The 14,362-nt window shown below is 35.3% G+C and overlaps 1 protein-coding gene and 1 long non-coding RNA gene across 2 annotated transcripts; both read left to right on the top strand.

The window, feature by feature from the left end:
- The first annotated feature begins 5,255 nt into the window (after positions 1-5,255).
- LOC146733701 (uncharacterized) lies at positions 5,256-7,670 on the top strand. The gene is made up of 2 exons (XR_014926690.1): positions 5,256-5,339; positions 7,541-7,670. It is a non-coding gene; the product is annotated as an uncharacterized LOC146733701 (long non-coding RNA).
- Positions 7,671-8,298: 628 nt separating this feature from the next.
- On the top strand, positions 8,299-14,017 carry LOC100370490 (uncharacterized). Its single transcript, XM_006811167.3, has 4 exons — positions 8,299-8,884; positions 12,621-12,769; positions 13,062-13,186; positions 13,366-14,017. Exons 1-4 carry the CDS (start codon positions 8,299-8,301, stop codon positions 13,451-13,453), a joined length of 948 nt encoding a protein of 315 aa, XP_006811230.3. The 3' UTR covers positions 13,454-14,017.
- The last annotated feature ends 345 nt before the right edge of the window (positions 14,018-14,362 follow it).

Consider the following 14,362-nt stretch of genomic DNA (forward strand, 5'->3'; position numbering starts at 1 on the left):
ATGGATCGTCCTATAGCGACGTTGGGCGTTCCTATCACCCAAAACCTTGTAACCAGTATACTCTACGCCTCGGGAGTCAGGGACGGGCCATTCATTTCACTGAGGCGTTCAAGGTGGAAGACTGTGCCTTTTCACGTCCTATGTGGAATTATCAACATGTACTTGAGCCAGACACCAAAATTATATTAAAATGTAACAAAAACTGCAGTACTACAAGTAAAAATGGATAAAACCGATCAGCGAAGCTCTTTTCACTTTTCCCGTGTTTTATCATCCCAGCTTGTCGGTCTTTATCCAATTTTATGCGAGGTATATTTTGTGTCAACAACTTTTTCAATGACATTTTTATGCAGATTACTTGTAATCTCACCATATTATTTGTTCCAAAAATATTTACGGCCCACCCTTATCTAACGTATTGAACAACAATGGACTTGCGAGTGGACGCGCCCTCTATAGTTAGGCAACCGGGACCAAATATTTGCCAAAACCGTAAAGTTTGCAATTTTAGACGATGAAATGATTACCCCCCGAGGAGCAGGAACAAGCCAACATGGGTGAGGCAGTAGTTCAAGCACTGCTTCAATACCACATAGCGCCAATGGTATATGATAATAATCTATATTCAACACGAAAATCTACTACAGAGAGTAATTTTATGGTTGTAAAACAAAAAAAGAAATATTACTTCACTCACAAATAGCACATTATTTAAATACATGTAATTATAAAAGAAATAAAAACATGATAACGTAATGTTATTGTTTAAAACAATTAACCTGAAATACAGTTCACTCTACCAATACCACGAATAAAACATTAAATACATGTAACTAAGAATGGAAGAAAAAACATGAAAATTAGTATTAGAATACAACTACTAAGCTACTAAATATGCATTGCATTAAAACCACTTGCAGACTTATATAATAGAGCTGCTACGTTCGGTCTCTTAAGTTCATATTTATATGAATGATGAATTGTGCAATTTATACTCCTTCAAATCTTGTCATAATTAATCGAAATTTTTCTCTTTCATTCATTTTCAAAGAGTCAGATTTTTTGTCCTGTATATATTTAAACAATTTATTACGGGGTACATCATATTTACTGCTTTCTATTAAGAAATGGTACTCGTCTTCAATTTCATCACCTGTACAAAATTTACTAATTCTTTCATTTCTAGGAATTTTCTTTTGCCTGCCAGTCTCAATGAGTAGTTTATGATCAGAAATTCTAATTTTGCAAAACGATCGCCTTAATTTTTTTTTTATCAAATTAATGAAGTTAGTTTGTTTGTTGCTCAATTCATATTATATGGCGTGCGTGTGGTGGCTCCGACATCATTGACATCCATATCACAAGATAATGAAAGCGTTTACAACAAAATGATCCAGTTGTTGGGAAAGTGTTAGACTACTTTCAAACGGGTTGTTTAACTTTAAACAAGACTGAATGAAAGACACACTACCATCGGAAGTGGAAGATTGCTGTAGATAGGATGAAAGATAACAGCTGAAAACTGAGTCACAGTTTTATATCGGTAAGTATCAAGACATCAAGGTCCATGGTATTGGCCTGCTTGTCAATTAAGCCAGCCAAAGGTGGCTATAGGGATGTACTTTTGATAACGGATCACTCCGCGTAATATGCCATAGCGTTGCCTACTCATAACCAAGCAACTAAAGTGTCACAAACTTATTTCCATAACTGGAAAACGTCACATTCATTTATACCCACAAGGCAGTTCGAACCTTGACTGATTTTCCGTAGCAGTGGTTGAAAGAAAATTGCGTGACTCTTTCGCTCCAGAATAAAATGTGTAATAGGATTTGAGAAATACGTGTCCCTGTCGCACTCAAAATAATCACGAGTTGTTGCTTTTATCAAAGCACACATGCAGAGCCGTTTGATTTGATGATTCGACTGGAACGGTTCGATCAAAATAACTTGAACGGACTAGACATGAACAGAAAAAGAGGTACGGTTATAAGTGGGTCCACCAGGCAATGTTTCAGTTTGGACTTCTCAAACCTTCTCAAATATTATTATTGCGATGGTAACCAGTGCTCAACGTAACCACACACACGTCTCGTCTGACCTGCCGGCTGAGTACGGTCCCGTTTTATGCCTACAAGCTGATGTATGTGTTCTTATCACCATTAATATTGCCAACAAAATAAGACAGCGTTCATCAATCGTGGTTTAAAAGTACATGTAACTTTGGGTGTCCTTCCAAATATTTAAGCATGACTCGAAGTCCAAAAATAAAGAAATACTAGCATACGATATTTTATTTACTATTAAAAATCTTTACGTTGCATCTCAGACAACTAATGCAATGTATTAGTTGTCTTAGGTTGCATACTACAGATCGACGTACACACTGGCAGATGTCGCTGTTTGCCGTTTGCCAAACTGTGGTTAATTTTTCCTTTGTATGTTGGTGCATTCACTTCTGCCATATCGACATATTTTATGTATTCACTTCGAGTAAAAACAAAGATTTATTGTATATTTTGTCATATTCCGTATTTAGGAATATTTTACAGGGTTTCATATAATACACCAGTCTTATTATATAAATCACGCCCTCTATTCACGGAGCGCTTCTGTGATGTCAAATTGACGTAATGGGTGAATGCAATATCGTCGCTTTGTCGCTAGAGGGCGCGTTATAGGAAAGATATAAGGATTCGCCACTAAAATTATTTATTTAATCAGCAGTTAATTTGACCGAGGGAGTGCCGGTGACTTTCACATGTTATTGTTAAATAATCACAAGCCCCCCCCTAGGTGTGTATTAAAAATTTGGGCTGTCCCCCCTTAGAAAAAGTACAAAATATGGTACCCCCCTGAAAAATTGTTTTTAAACAATAAGGATTTACATTAATGAAACGTTGCATGCTTCCACGTTCCAGCTCTTCTCCCTGACCCTCGTCACTACAGTTTAAGGAACTATTAAGTCATCAGTCTCTATTTCCTCTGCACTGTCAACGAGATCATCACCATCATAGTCCTCTGAGTCAGTTTCGTCAGTGTTGTACATTCTGGTGTTTACAGTTTGTAAATGTTCAGTGATTTTATGTGTTTTTGCTTGATCTTTATATGATTTTCTGATTACATCACTGGTAATTGCTTTCATTTTGTCTTGTTTGTTCCCTTTTTTGATAGCTTATTATGGTCCAGGTACTTATCCAACTCAGCTACTGTCAATGTTTTTAGTGTCCCATTCAACACCCAAGAAATCCAGTCATAATCACTATGACTTTTTTCCTGCTTCTCTTTTTGTTGTTTCTTCCTACCTTTTCCCCTAATGGTTTTCATTTGCTTTAGTGTGGTAAGGTGTTGTAAATAGTCTATGACATATTGCTCTTCCACTGCATACTTAAAGGAAAATTCTTTGATGCTCTCAGTATTCTCCAAAGATAAAAGCCCATTTTTGAAATTCTGCGTGATGTTGAAACGTGGCTGCCAAACATCTGGCTGTCTTCTTTCACCATTACTATTCACATATGGGGTCTCATGCACGCTTAAGAAGTTATACGGCCTCTCACTGTTTGGCACTGGTTGTGGAAAGTTACTCTGACTTATTTACCAGTGATGGAAGACACCTAAAACAGAGGGCTACTGAACAGGCGGCTTACAATGACAGCATGGTGAGTGAACTGCAAGAAATTAGCAACCAGTCTACTGAGTTCATGTCAGATCTTGATAAAACACTGACATGGTTAAGAAATGTATTCCAGGGATTGTCAGATGTAAGTAAAAGAAGAATAAGTAGAGGCAAGAAAGAAAACAGGAGAAAAGTGAAGAAGCGAAAACGAGATCGTTTTGCAAGAGGAGTTACAGCTTTGTTACAAAGGATGGCATCCACTGAGGTTGTACAAAGATGTTTCCCTGATGGTATACATGGTTCAGTAGATTTTAAAATCTCAGATCAAACTGAAGCCAATTTTAAGTTGTCAAAGATGGATGCAGTATATTTGCAATACCTCCGTGTCATTCATCGCAATCTCTTCTGTGCTGCAGCTAAGCAGCAGTCGATGATGAAGCTGTATGAAGAACTGAAGTTAAAATATCAGTGCCTATCTGATAGTTCCAGTGGAGAAGGTTATGAGGATGGTGAAAGTGGTTCTAAAGATCCTGGTGATAGTTCCGATAGTGACATTCTTTGCGATGAGGATAGAGATTGATAGGAATGGAGAGGATCAAAAATAGATGCCTAGGTTCAATATCTACAGTTCCTCAGAAAGTTGTGTTTTATTAAAAAATATGAAAACTTTTTTATATATTTTATTTATATATATACAAAATGATACACTATAAAATATATTTTATCTTTACATTTTGTGTTATATTAGTGTGTTTGCTTTTCACAAACTTGTTTAAAAAGTTTGTTTTTCTTCATACAGTGGAAAGTGCAGTAAGTTGTTTATGCCATTTACAGAGGTTTATACTCTTGTTTACAAATGAAGTTTCATATTTCATGTTTTATACTAATTTGATTAAGTTATTGTTGTGCAATAAAACAAACAAAAAAACAATAACTCTTTCTCATTGCAGTATGTTGATCACAGCAGCCGTCGTCTATACAATATATGTGAATAAACCCAGAAAATTATACACCCCCCTCTTTCACCCTTGGAAAAATTTCTAGGCTCCCCTTTTTCATATATAGAAAATGGAAAGCCTTCCCCCCCCCCCATAGAATTGCCCGGCACCCCCTGGCCAGATTAACTGGTGATTCCCTTATAGTGAGGTTGATAGATTTTCTATGTATCCTACATTTTTAGGTTTTACTGTTTTGGGACTGCGATTTTGTTCAGTCTTAATTTCACGTATATATGTGATAAAATAATTTCGACGCAATAAATTGGACTCGGACTGTAAAACCTGAGAGCCCATGGACAACAGAACGTTGTTTTAGTAAAAGGTCAACGCTAGACGCAATGATCCCGGGACCCGCCGTAGGCGGCAGTATTTTCATGCGAGGTCAATATTTGGATCACCTAAACGACTAAACGACTGAGACGAGAATCAATTTTGGGTGCCAGAAATCAACCAAAGACGCTTATTTGGGTATAATTTGCGCTGTCAAGACAAAGTTCAGGTTAATAAAATAAGATTGACGATGTTTTCCCAGGAGAAAAAAGTGAATTATTTGTTGAAAATAGCGGAGAAAAATTGATACGCACAAATCGTGACGTCGACTCTACGCATGCAATGCAGCGTCATGGAAATTGTCTACAGTACACACACGTACACGCATCTTTCGATGACGTAGGTTATTTTTCTAGCCAGCCCAGGACGCCGTACAAACATTGCACTAATAGAAGGTAAGAGCTCTTGCCATTTCCCACAGATTTTAATATATTCTTAACAATTGCTTTACCTATAAAACTCTGCACACCATGCTATGATCATTCAGTGTTTTGAACTAAACGACTCATCGCTTAGCAAAGCCGATTTTCAGGATTTATTGGCACATAATGTCATGAATCAGGGAATCTAATGGCCAAAAATAAATCGCCAAATATTGCATCGTACATAAATGATGACAGCGATTTACTAGGCCTATGGCCTGTGAACTCGTATGATTTGTGCAATGTGCACATGCACGGTGCGACTAGTAACAATTTCCTAACCTAGCGGTCCTTCACGCCACACGCAGTTGTCACCATGCATTCCAATAAAATAGCATCTAAAACCAAAATAAGGCCGATATGTGTAAATACTTGTACATTAGTCTGGTCTATGCAGCCAGCAATAATGAAATTGCAAGAATGGCATTGGCAAAATGATGACCTCGGATGTAGCCATGTCTAGGGGCATGGATATGATTTATAGTCGTCGCCCACTAATGTAATGCTATAGTGTCTATGAAGTATGTGATCATCATTAATCATTTGTGACCACGCCATTGATTATATAGGCTACCACACACTGTATAATATTGAGCAGAAAGCCATGCAAAAAACTGCATTTCATTCACCACATTGGCATGGCTGGCTGTACTCATTCTTACTTTTTCATGACCATTGTTTGGCCCACTACAATTTTCTTGTGATTTAGGCGGATTTTTGTCACATGCAAGAAACAGCAAGAGCTGCAATGTGTACATCAAAAATGCTCTTATCATGCTTGTGATGTCGCTATTGTAGGTAAATGGCCACAGCAGGAATGTACATAACTGTCATTTATTAGGCAGTAACTGATAGGGCCAATTCCTTGTGCTGATGTCTACATACACATGTACATCAGTGAAAGTTTTGCTGTCACCAGCTGCCATTCTTGAAATGGTGCCATCGATCAACAGTTCATGCCACTCATCTCAACCTTAAACAATGACATGTGTTGTCATTTGTTAATAAGGCCAAATTTTATTTTTATGGAAATGAGTTACCTTTTTCTAAAATGAACAAATATTAATATCATCATGTAAAAAAACAATTGCTTAAAATGATTGTATTTGATGTAGACTGAACATGTTCGGGAAAAAATAAATCTAAAATAATAAAATCCCTGCCTAACTACCCAATATTTTTTACCCTAATACTGGAAACACCAAATTTGTTTTTCATTGGCCTTATAATGGTTTGAGATCTTTTCAACATGGTCCACATAAATAATGAGGGATAAACTGGTATTCTGTACAAACAGGTTCATGCATTTACATTCTATGTTTCTGGTTTGATGTTGACTCATTTACAGCCCTGTCATTGGTGATACCAGGATTTTACTCTTTATAGCATGTGTGTGGGCTGTCTTATGCAAACCAACAATGCTGTCTTTGCACATGGTCAATTCACTTGGGTTATATGTCAGATGGCACATTGCCATTGCCATGCGTTAAATTCATTACGAGTTATATCAGTCTGATGGGATTGATATCATCAATGATATTCCTATGAAGTACAATTACATTTGATATAGTCTCTTTGCACCTACTTTATTTTTCGATTCATTCTGAATGAACAGTTGCATGAACATACAATACCCTAAAAGTAAGGGGGTATATTTGTACGACACCCTGTAATTTTGCATGATATGGGTCTATAATACTGTCTTGTACAATGTTGTAAACAGTTAACTACTGGTTTTGTACAGTTTATTGTTGCTGCATATATACAGACAACAAGATCTAATATTTTCAGCAATATGACTACTACCAAATTGGTTGTTGGTGGTGATACTTATCATTTTGGTCTTCCGTCAACACTTGTGTGCTTTTGCACCATGAGTCGTTTCATGCACATCATGACACTCTGTTGACAAAACTAATTTACCTCATTATAATGTTAATGTGCATAACCTGTGTTTATTTTCAATGAGAGGATGCTTGAATGCACAGCAGTGCTTTCAGCATCCTCTCGCCAGTTATTTACAATGTGCCTCAAGATTTAATTATGGAAGTCCAATCATTTCCAAAGCATTTCAACAATGTTCTTCCTATTGAACATTCCTCTACTCAACACCTTACTCAAATCATTCATTACAATATATAATCTTTACCACTTGTTTTTTTATTTTCTTTCAGGCGAGATAATTCAACCAGCACCTGTACCTCCTACTGGCTAAACTTGACAATTATTTGTACTTTATTTATACTCGAATGTTTTTTTAAACTTGTTGTTTATTGTTGGTTTAAATAAAAAATAAAAACTTTATTATTTCCTTGTTCATTACAGACGATTATTTTATTCACACTATTTTTACATGGTTGTCTTCCAACTAGTCATGCTAGTGATGTCTAATAGCAACTGGCCATATTACAATCGAGTGGTGGGTGGGTCACAGTCAAGTACAAATAAGCCATTCACTGCCAAAGAACAAATATAATCATTCTTTCCGATCAAGTACTTTAACCTCCCCCTCTTGATTCAAATGACATAACCAAAGGACTTAAGACATCACCTACTTCCTATAACACACAACACCATATTCACATAATTGTTCATACATGTATACATTATCACAGCAAAATCAATTCCATAAATTTACCAATGGCTCAAGCAAATCATTTGCCCATATTAACTATAGCCTCTTTTGTAAGCCATCTAATACTTGTGGCTTGTGTTTCAATTACATAACGTTAGTCCAAAAATGCCAGCTTCTATTATTTGAACACTCAGGAAAAACAGAATCTCATTATCAAGGTCACGTTTATATTGTGCTGGTCCTGCTAACTCTGGGTACCGGGGTCAAAGATGGTGAGCATAATTTATTTATTTTTGAACAGCGCCACCATGCATTAATATTGAAAGAAGTGAAGCACAGCATCTCTCACTTTCAGCCATGGAAGACACCGGTGTCAGTGAACATGTCGAGACTGTCCCATCGAGAATTGTCCACCTCGGTTCGATGCCGAATCTACGCAAGGTCTTCCCCGAACATGCTATGCTGTATCGGTCATCGCGTCCGGACTTTATAACAGAGGGAGACCATGAAAAGATTCGGGAACTCGGCATACGAACCGTGGTAGACTTCCGTTCAGCCAGGGAGTACACCAAGGCGAAAGGGGAGAAATTACTAGACACCGACTTCGATTGCGTGGCCGTGCAGTTGCCAGGCGTACCCGAAAAACCGGGGGAGGTCAACTACAGTCCGATACACCAGAGGAATCGGTCTACAAAGAACGAGACCAGCAACAACCCGAAAAAGCATTATTTCATAGATTTCTTCCGACCAAACTACGTATGGGCAGTCTTCAAACGTGCACCGTTGTTTATTCGAATCACGTCTCTCTTTTTTCTTCTGGTCGACATCATTTTCAAGACGCATTATTTCGTGAAATATTACGCAAAACACGTGATCAACGACGCCGGTTTAGTGGCTAACTACATCGATATGCTGGAATTGAGCCAAAGACAAATTTATGCCGGTAAGCCTCGTGATGTCATCTCATTTGAATATTAACTCACTCGTATATCGCATAACTCGAAAATGTTGTAAAGATTCGCAACACTTAGTACTTTATGATATAGATTTTAATATTTTATTTTACCTATTAAATAAAATATGATAATCCTGTATAATTTGAGCGTAATATGGTGTGTACATTAATTTATTTCATTAATTCATGGTACTGTATTTCCAAAGTTCAATCTTTTTTAAATTTCAAATTATGCCATAGAACAAGGGTCTATGATTATACTGATTGTAGAACCTGTTGTTTGCGTCTTATCTAATAATGTCAACGTTAATTGACAGACATGTCATTTGAACAACCTAAACGTGATGTAAATGGGTTGTAAAAAAAAAACGTGGTGGCTGACAAGCTTTAATCTGTTGCAAATTGTAACATTGTTGCATTTCAAAGACTAGATTGGAACAATTGTTTTGTGTGGAAAGAATTCTTCTGACAGTGTAGTGAACAGTGAGTTTTACTTCACTCATTCTTTAACCCCTGTAATAAGATGGTATGGTAATTCTATTAGGCTTGTCCACTGCCCACAGTATATATATATATACATGTATATATATATATATATATATATATAATCTGTTCTATTTTTATAGAAGAACCTTCCCAAATAAAAAAAAATTCTGAAATTTAAAAATATAAGAGGTAGTCACTAAACCATGTACTTTCACACTCAAGCAAGAGAATAGACATGTCGGTGAACTAGCCTTGCACTGTGAGTGTTTTATTGTTTACACTTCAGTTTTTTTTACAAATAAAAAAATAAAAATAAAATAACTGCAGACCACACTTCTTTATATTTTTTAGTGGGCAAGCCATGTTTCCACATACAAAAATACACATAATATTTCTGTTTAATTTATTTTATTTAAAAAAAAAATATTTTAGAAGCATAACAATACAACGACTTGATTTGGTGTCACAGTTTGCTCCCAATTCATACTGGAATATTGCCAGCAATAATTAATAAAGCTTGTTCAGAAAACCATTTATTCCCGACATCATATTCAATGGCTAGTTCTCAGGATCTACAACAGTAAATAAATAAACAGAAATCATTTTGATGCATGGTTTTTAGACGACACTGCCATATCGCACAGATATTCAACACCACCATATCCGATTTGGACCATACCATTTCAAGCTGCAGGGTGTCTAAACAATGACTCAACAAATAATAAACACATCTTCCACCCACCACACAAATTTTAGCCACAATTAAACAACCAATAAAGCAACAAATATCAGGCTGCATCTTGAAAACAACGAGATACCGCATTACAACCAGTCATTACAAACATGAAATCCTCCACCCCTCCCAGTACACCCTACAGCATTAATGGTTCCTATACTCATTTGCATCTATGTTCAACAAGCTTAGCCAATAGATGCACCTGACTCATCAAACTTTTGACCAACCACTCATTCTAAATATTGTGAAGTGAGGGCGCTATTTACTAATGAGAGGAATCTTTTAAACGAATTAAACAGATATATATATATTGTTGTTTTCTCAATGTTTACGTAACAATTCATGTTATGAAGAAGATATACTATTAAAAAGATGTTTTGATGGTATTATGAATTTTAAATGTGTTTTGATTCCCATATGCTAATGAGTGCAATGTAAAGCTCATTCTGGGTGTAAAAATAATACAATTATGTTACAATGTATGAATGTATTAAGGTAGCGGGACTATTATTTGCATACTTGTTTTCATCTTCTAATTGTGACTAAATGACTACAAATAGACCCGGGAAAGTATATATTTTTAGAATCGCCAGACTTCAAGCTTTTCACAAGTGTATTTTGCATGTCGGTATCTGCATTCTACGACGCGTTACTCAATCAAAGGTGAAAAATTACTTTTTCTGTAAAAAAAATAATTACGCATTTATGCTGGCCATAAGAAGTATTTTTTTTCACTTTTCCTAGTTGTTCAATAGACTGGTAAATTGAATGTGTCTGGTCAATTTTATTCAAGCAACGCATTTTAAAAAATAGTGTGCTGAATTTCAATTACTGTTTTAATCCCATTGCCCCCAACTCAAACCAGAACTCGTTGGTAAATAATCGATGAAATAGTTTGTCTGGACACATTCAAGTTCCTCTCACTGTCACCTTAAAAGCTGTGAAAATTTGGTGTTAATCCGACGACAATAAGTATACGTTATTTTTTGTTAAAGACCTTGTATCTTAAAAAAATCCTAGAAAACGTCGATGAAGTCACAGCAAAGATTTTCAAGTTTGTTTATCTGCACAAGTGATTCGTTTTCCCATCAAGGTCTGTTTTAACATGTGTAGGGGCATCCAAATGTGTAAGGCTATTGGAAACCAAAACAAAATAAAGCAATGGGATAGCTATAGTTCGATAAATTCGGCATATGAAAACACTAAAATCAATGATTTTTTTTCAGTGGCTGTGTGACCTTGTGTCTGACACATTCATATGCAAATGACTAATCTGTGAAACAAACAGGGGCAGAGACAAACCACTCAAATGTTTGGAAACACTCATTGTGTGTCAGATAGCTACTGATAACACATCCTAACATTGCTTTGCTTTGAGTTAATCTTTGAAACTTATAGGCACACAAATTAAACCTGTGTTGTTGATTTTGGAAAACACTACTGAGGCTGCCTTGCTTCCCTTCAGAAAATCTATATTTTAACCAACTTACATGACATTTTAGGTTATGTTGACTTTGTCAGATGAAAGTTTATCGTGCATTTCATCAATTAATAAATAAATGTGAAAATCGTAATTTTCAACACAAATAATAGTCTCGCTACCTTAAAACAGTTTTATAAGACCATACTTTGATCTGGATACATTGTACTTAAAATGTATTGACATTGTAGTCAATTAGCAATAATAATCTAGTAATCAAAAGACAACATTTAAAAGCACTTTATTATAGTATTTTATAAGATGCTGAATTGTTCGAGTTACGAACATCGAGTTACGAAAACATCGAGTTAGAAAAATGACCATGCCCATATTTCAGAAACCAGCCCACTTTTGCAAAACCACACTCAAATTGTAACTCAATGTTCAAGTAACAGTTCACTGAACTTTGAATTATGGGCAACCTATTTTTTTGTTTTTGTTGAACGTCCAAATTTAGTAACTCAAACTTTAATTGACAGTTACCCGAACTTTGAATTACAGCCAACATATAAATTTTTGTTTCGCTTACTGTAAAATACTTTATTTTAGCTGGAAATAATTTTCGCTGAAAAGATATTTTTGGTGTTTTGTATGGAATTTATTTTCACTGATTTTTGACCAGTTGAATGTCAAATATAGGAAAAAAAGGTATATTCGCTGGTTTTTATTTTCACTGGTTCATTCCTTCAGTGAAAATAGCGAAAATTAATTCCAAGCGAAAATAAAGTATTTTACAGTAGTGTTGTATATTACCTGTTATTTGAAGTTCAGTGAACAGATAATGAAAATTTGAGTTTTGAACGTTAAACAAATCAAAAAATCTGTTACCCGTAACTCAAAGTTTGGTTAACTGTTAATTGAACATTGAGTTACAATTTGGGACGCGGTTTTGCAAAAGTGGGCAAACATTTTGCTCACTATTTACCGCAAGATTAAGTGAGCAAAATTCTGCTGACTTACAAAATTTTGTAAACTCACCGTTTACCTACACCTCTAACAATGCTTTTGTATTTCCATTGCAGCTCTCAAAATTATCTCGGATAGAAATAACTTGCCAGCTCTGATAAACTGCGCCCATGGAAAAGACCGGACTGGTATTTTTGTTGCCCTTCTTCAAAAATTAGTTGGAAAGTCTCGAGAAGCGGTTTGTGAAGACTATGCTCTATCAGAAGTGAGTATATCTATTTTCATGTAATGAGGGCGATATAAGTACTGTATTTTAGCGATCTTGAATTGGTACTTGTGTGTATCATTATTTTTAACAATACAACATTTTTGGTAAAAATTTTCACCGGAATGCAATTGCAGAAGCTGTCATTCACAAATTTGTTTAGTGAATTTCAATACATGATGAAGGTGATTTAAATCGAATCTTCATCACTAAACTGTGTAGAGTCGTAAGTCATCATTTGTACAATTGTGTAGCATATACTATATTTTTTGCTGATGTTTTTTTATTCCAGACATTATTGGCTCCTATCAGGAGTCGAGTTCATGATGAAATCGTCAAGAAGTTTGATTTTTCAGAGGATTTCGTATCAGCTAGGCCGGAAACAATGGCATCTCTATTGGACTATATTGACGAAAAGTGAGTGCTGTTTATTTAACCACTAAGCCACACAAAACAGTTTTTGAAATTATTTTTCGATTTTTTGTTATGACTGTTAGCTCATATTTGCATATTACAGTCATTTGTGGTTATCGAGGAGACAACTGTTGCATAATTTACTGGAGTAAATATTTTACTAAATTAACTATTTTTTACAGATATGGGTCAGTTGAATCCTATCTGATATCCATTGGTTTTACACAAGAAGACCAAGACGTGTTGCGAAAAATACTTCTTGCTAATTAATTGGTCGATTAAAGGTCAAGGTATTAAAGGTTATTGGTTAGGGAGAATCCATTCAAAGTTAGGGGACGATAGTCATGAAAACACAATGAAATTTTTAAAACTGCAATAATGTTGAAGCACCAAGACACGAAATCACCTTGTTACAAAATGTCTGTATTTTAGAAACCATGACTTTCTTTTACAAAATCATGCCTAGTTAAAATTAAGTGTTCACTAAAATTAGGATTAATAATTATTAAACAAAACCGGTCAACTGAACTTTTAGTTTCATGGTTAGTGAACTGTTAATTAAAGTTAGTAAATGTGTGGACATTAAACAAACAAAAAAATGCATGTTGCCAGTAGCTCACTGTAAAGTTAACTATTATTCAAAGTTCAAGTTAGTAAAAGTAATTAACAGAGAATGGTTAATTGAACATAAATTTTTAATTCAGGCACGATTTTAGAAAAGTTGACATACCATGGGCATCAACATTTTTGTAAACTTTGTGGTTTTGTAGCACATATTGTGTAATTGGCTGAGATCAATTCAAAATTAAAGTGATATATTTGTTGTGTAAACAATACACTGTAGAATGCTTTATTTTCGCTGAAAGAATGACTCAGTGAAAGTAAAAACCAGCAAATATACCTTTTTTCCTATATTTTACATTCAACTTGTCAAAAATCAGTGAAAATAAATTCCATACTAAAACACCCAAAATGTCTTTTCAGCGAAAATTAATTCCAGCTAAAATAAAGTATTTTACAGTATTTTGCATCCCTTGTGTGCATCACATGGGACTGAATTTGGACAGAAGCGATGCAAGGATGTGGTGCATTAATATTCACTTCAAATTGTCATGGCAACTCGTACCATTCAGGGACTTTTGACAGTTGTGAATATAATCATTGAGTATTGATAATTAG

Source organism: Saccoglossus kowalevskii, chromosome 16 (assembly GCF_978046115.1).
Source record: "Saccoglossus kowalevskii chromosome 16, keSacKowa6.1, whole genome shotgun sequence".
NCBI classification, from domain to species: domain Eukaryota; kingdom Metazoa; phylum Hemichordata; class Enteropneusta; family Harrimaniidae; genus Saccoglossus; species Saccoglossus kowalevskii.

Bases quoted from the DNA above. Each gene is read 5' to 3' on its own strand.
- LOC100370490 (XM_006811167.3), top strand. From the start codon at position 8,299: ATGGAAGACACCGGTGTCAGTGAACATGTCGAGACTGTCCCATCGAGA. The intron at 12,770-13,061 runs GTGAGTATATCT...TTTTTATTCCAG, and splicing joins AAGACTATGCTCTATCAGAA to ACATTATTGGCTCCTATCAG. The intron at 13,187-13,365 runs GTGAGTGCTGTT...TATTTTTTACAG, and splicing joins TTGGACTATATTGACGAAAA to ATATGGGTCAGTTGAATCCT.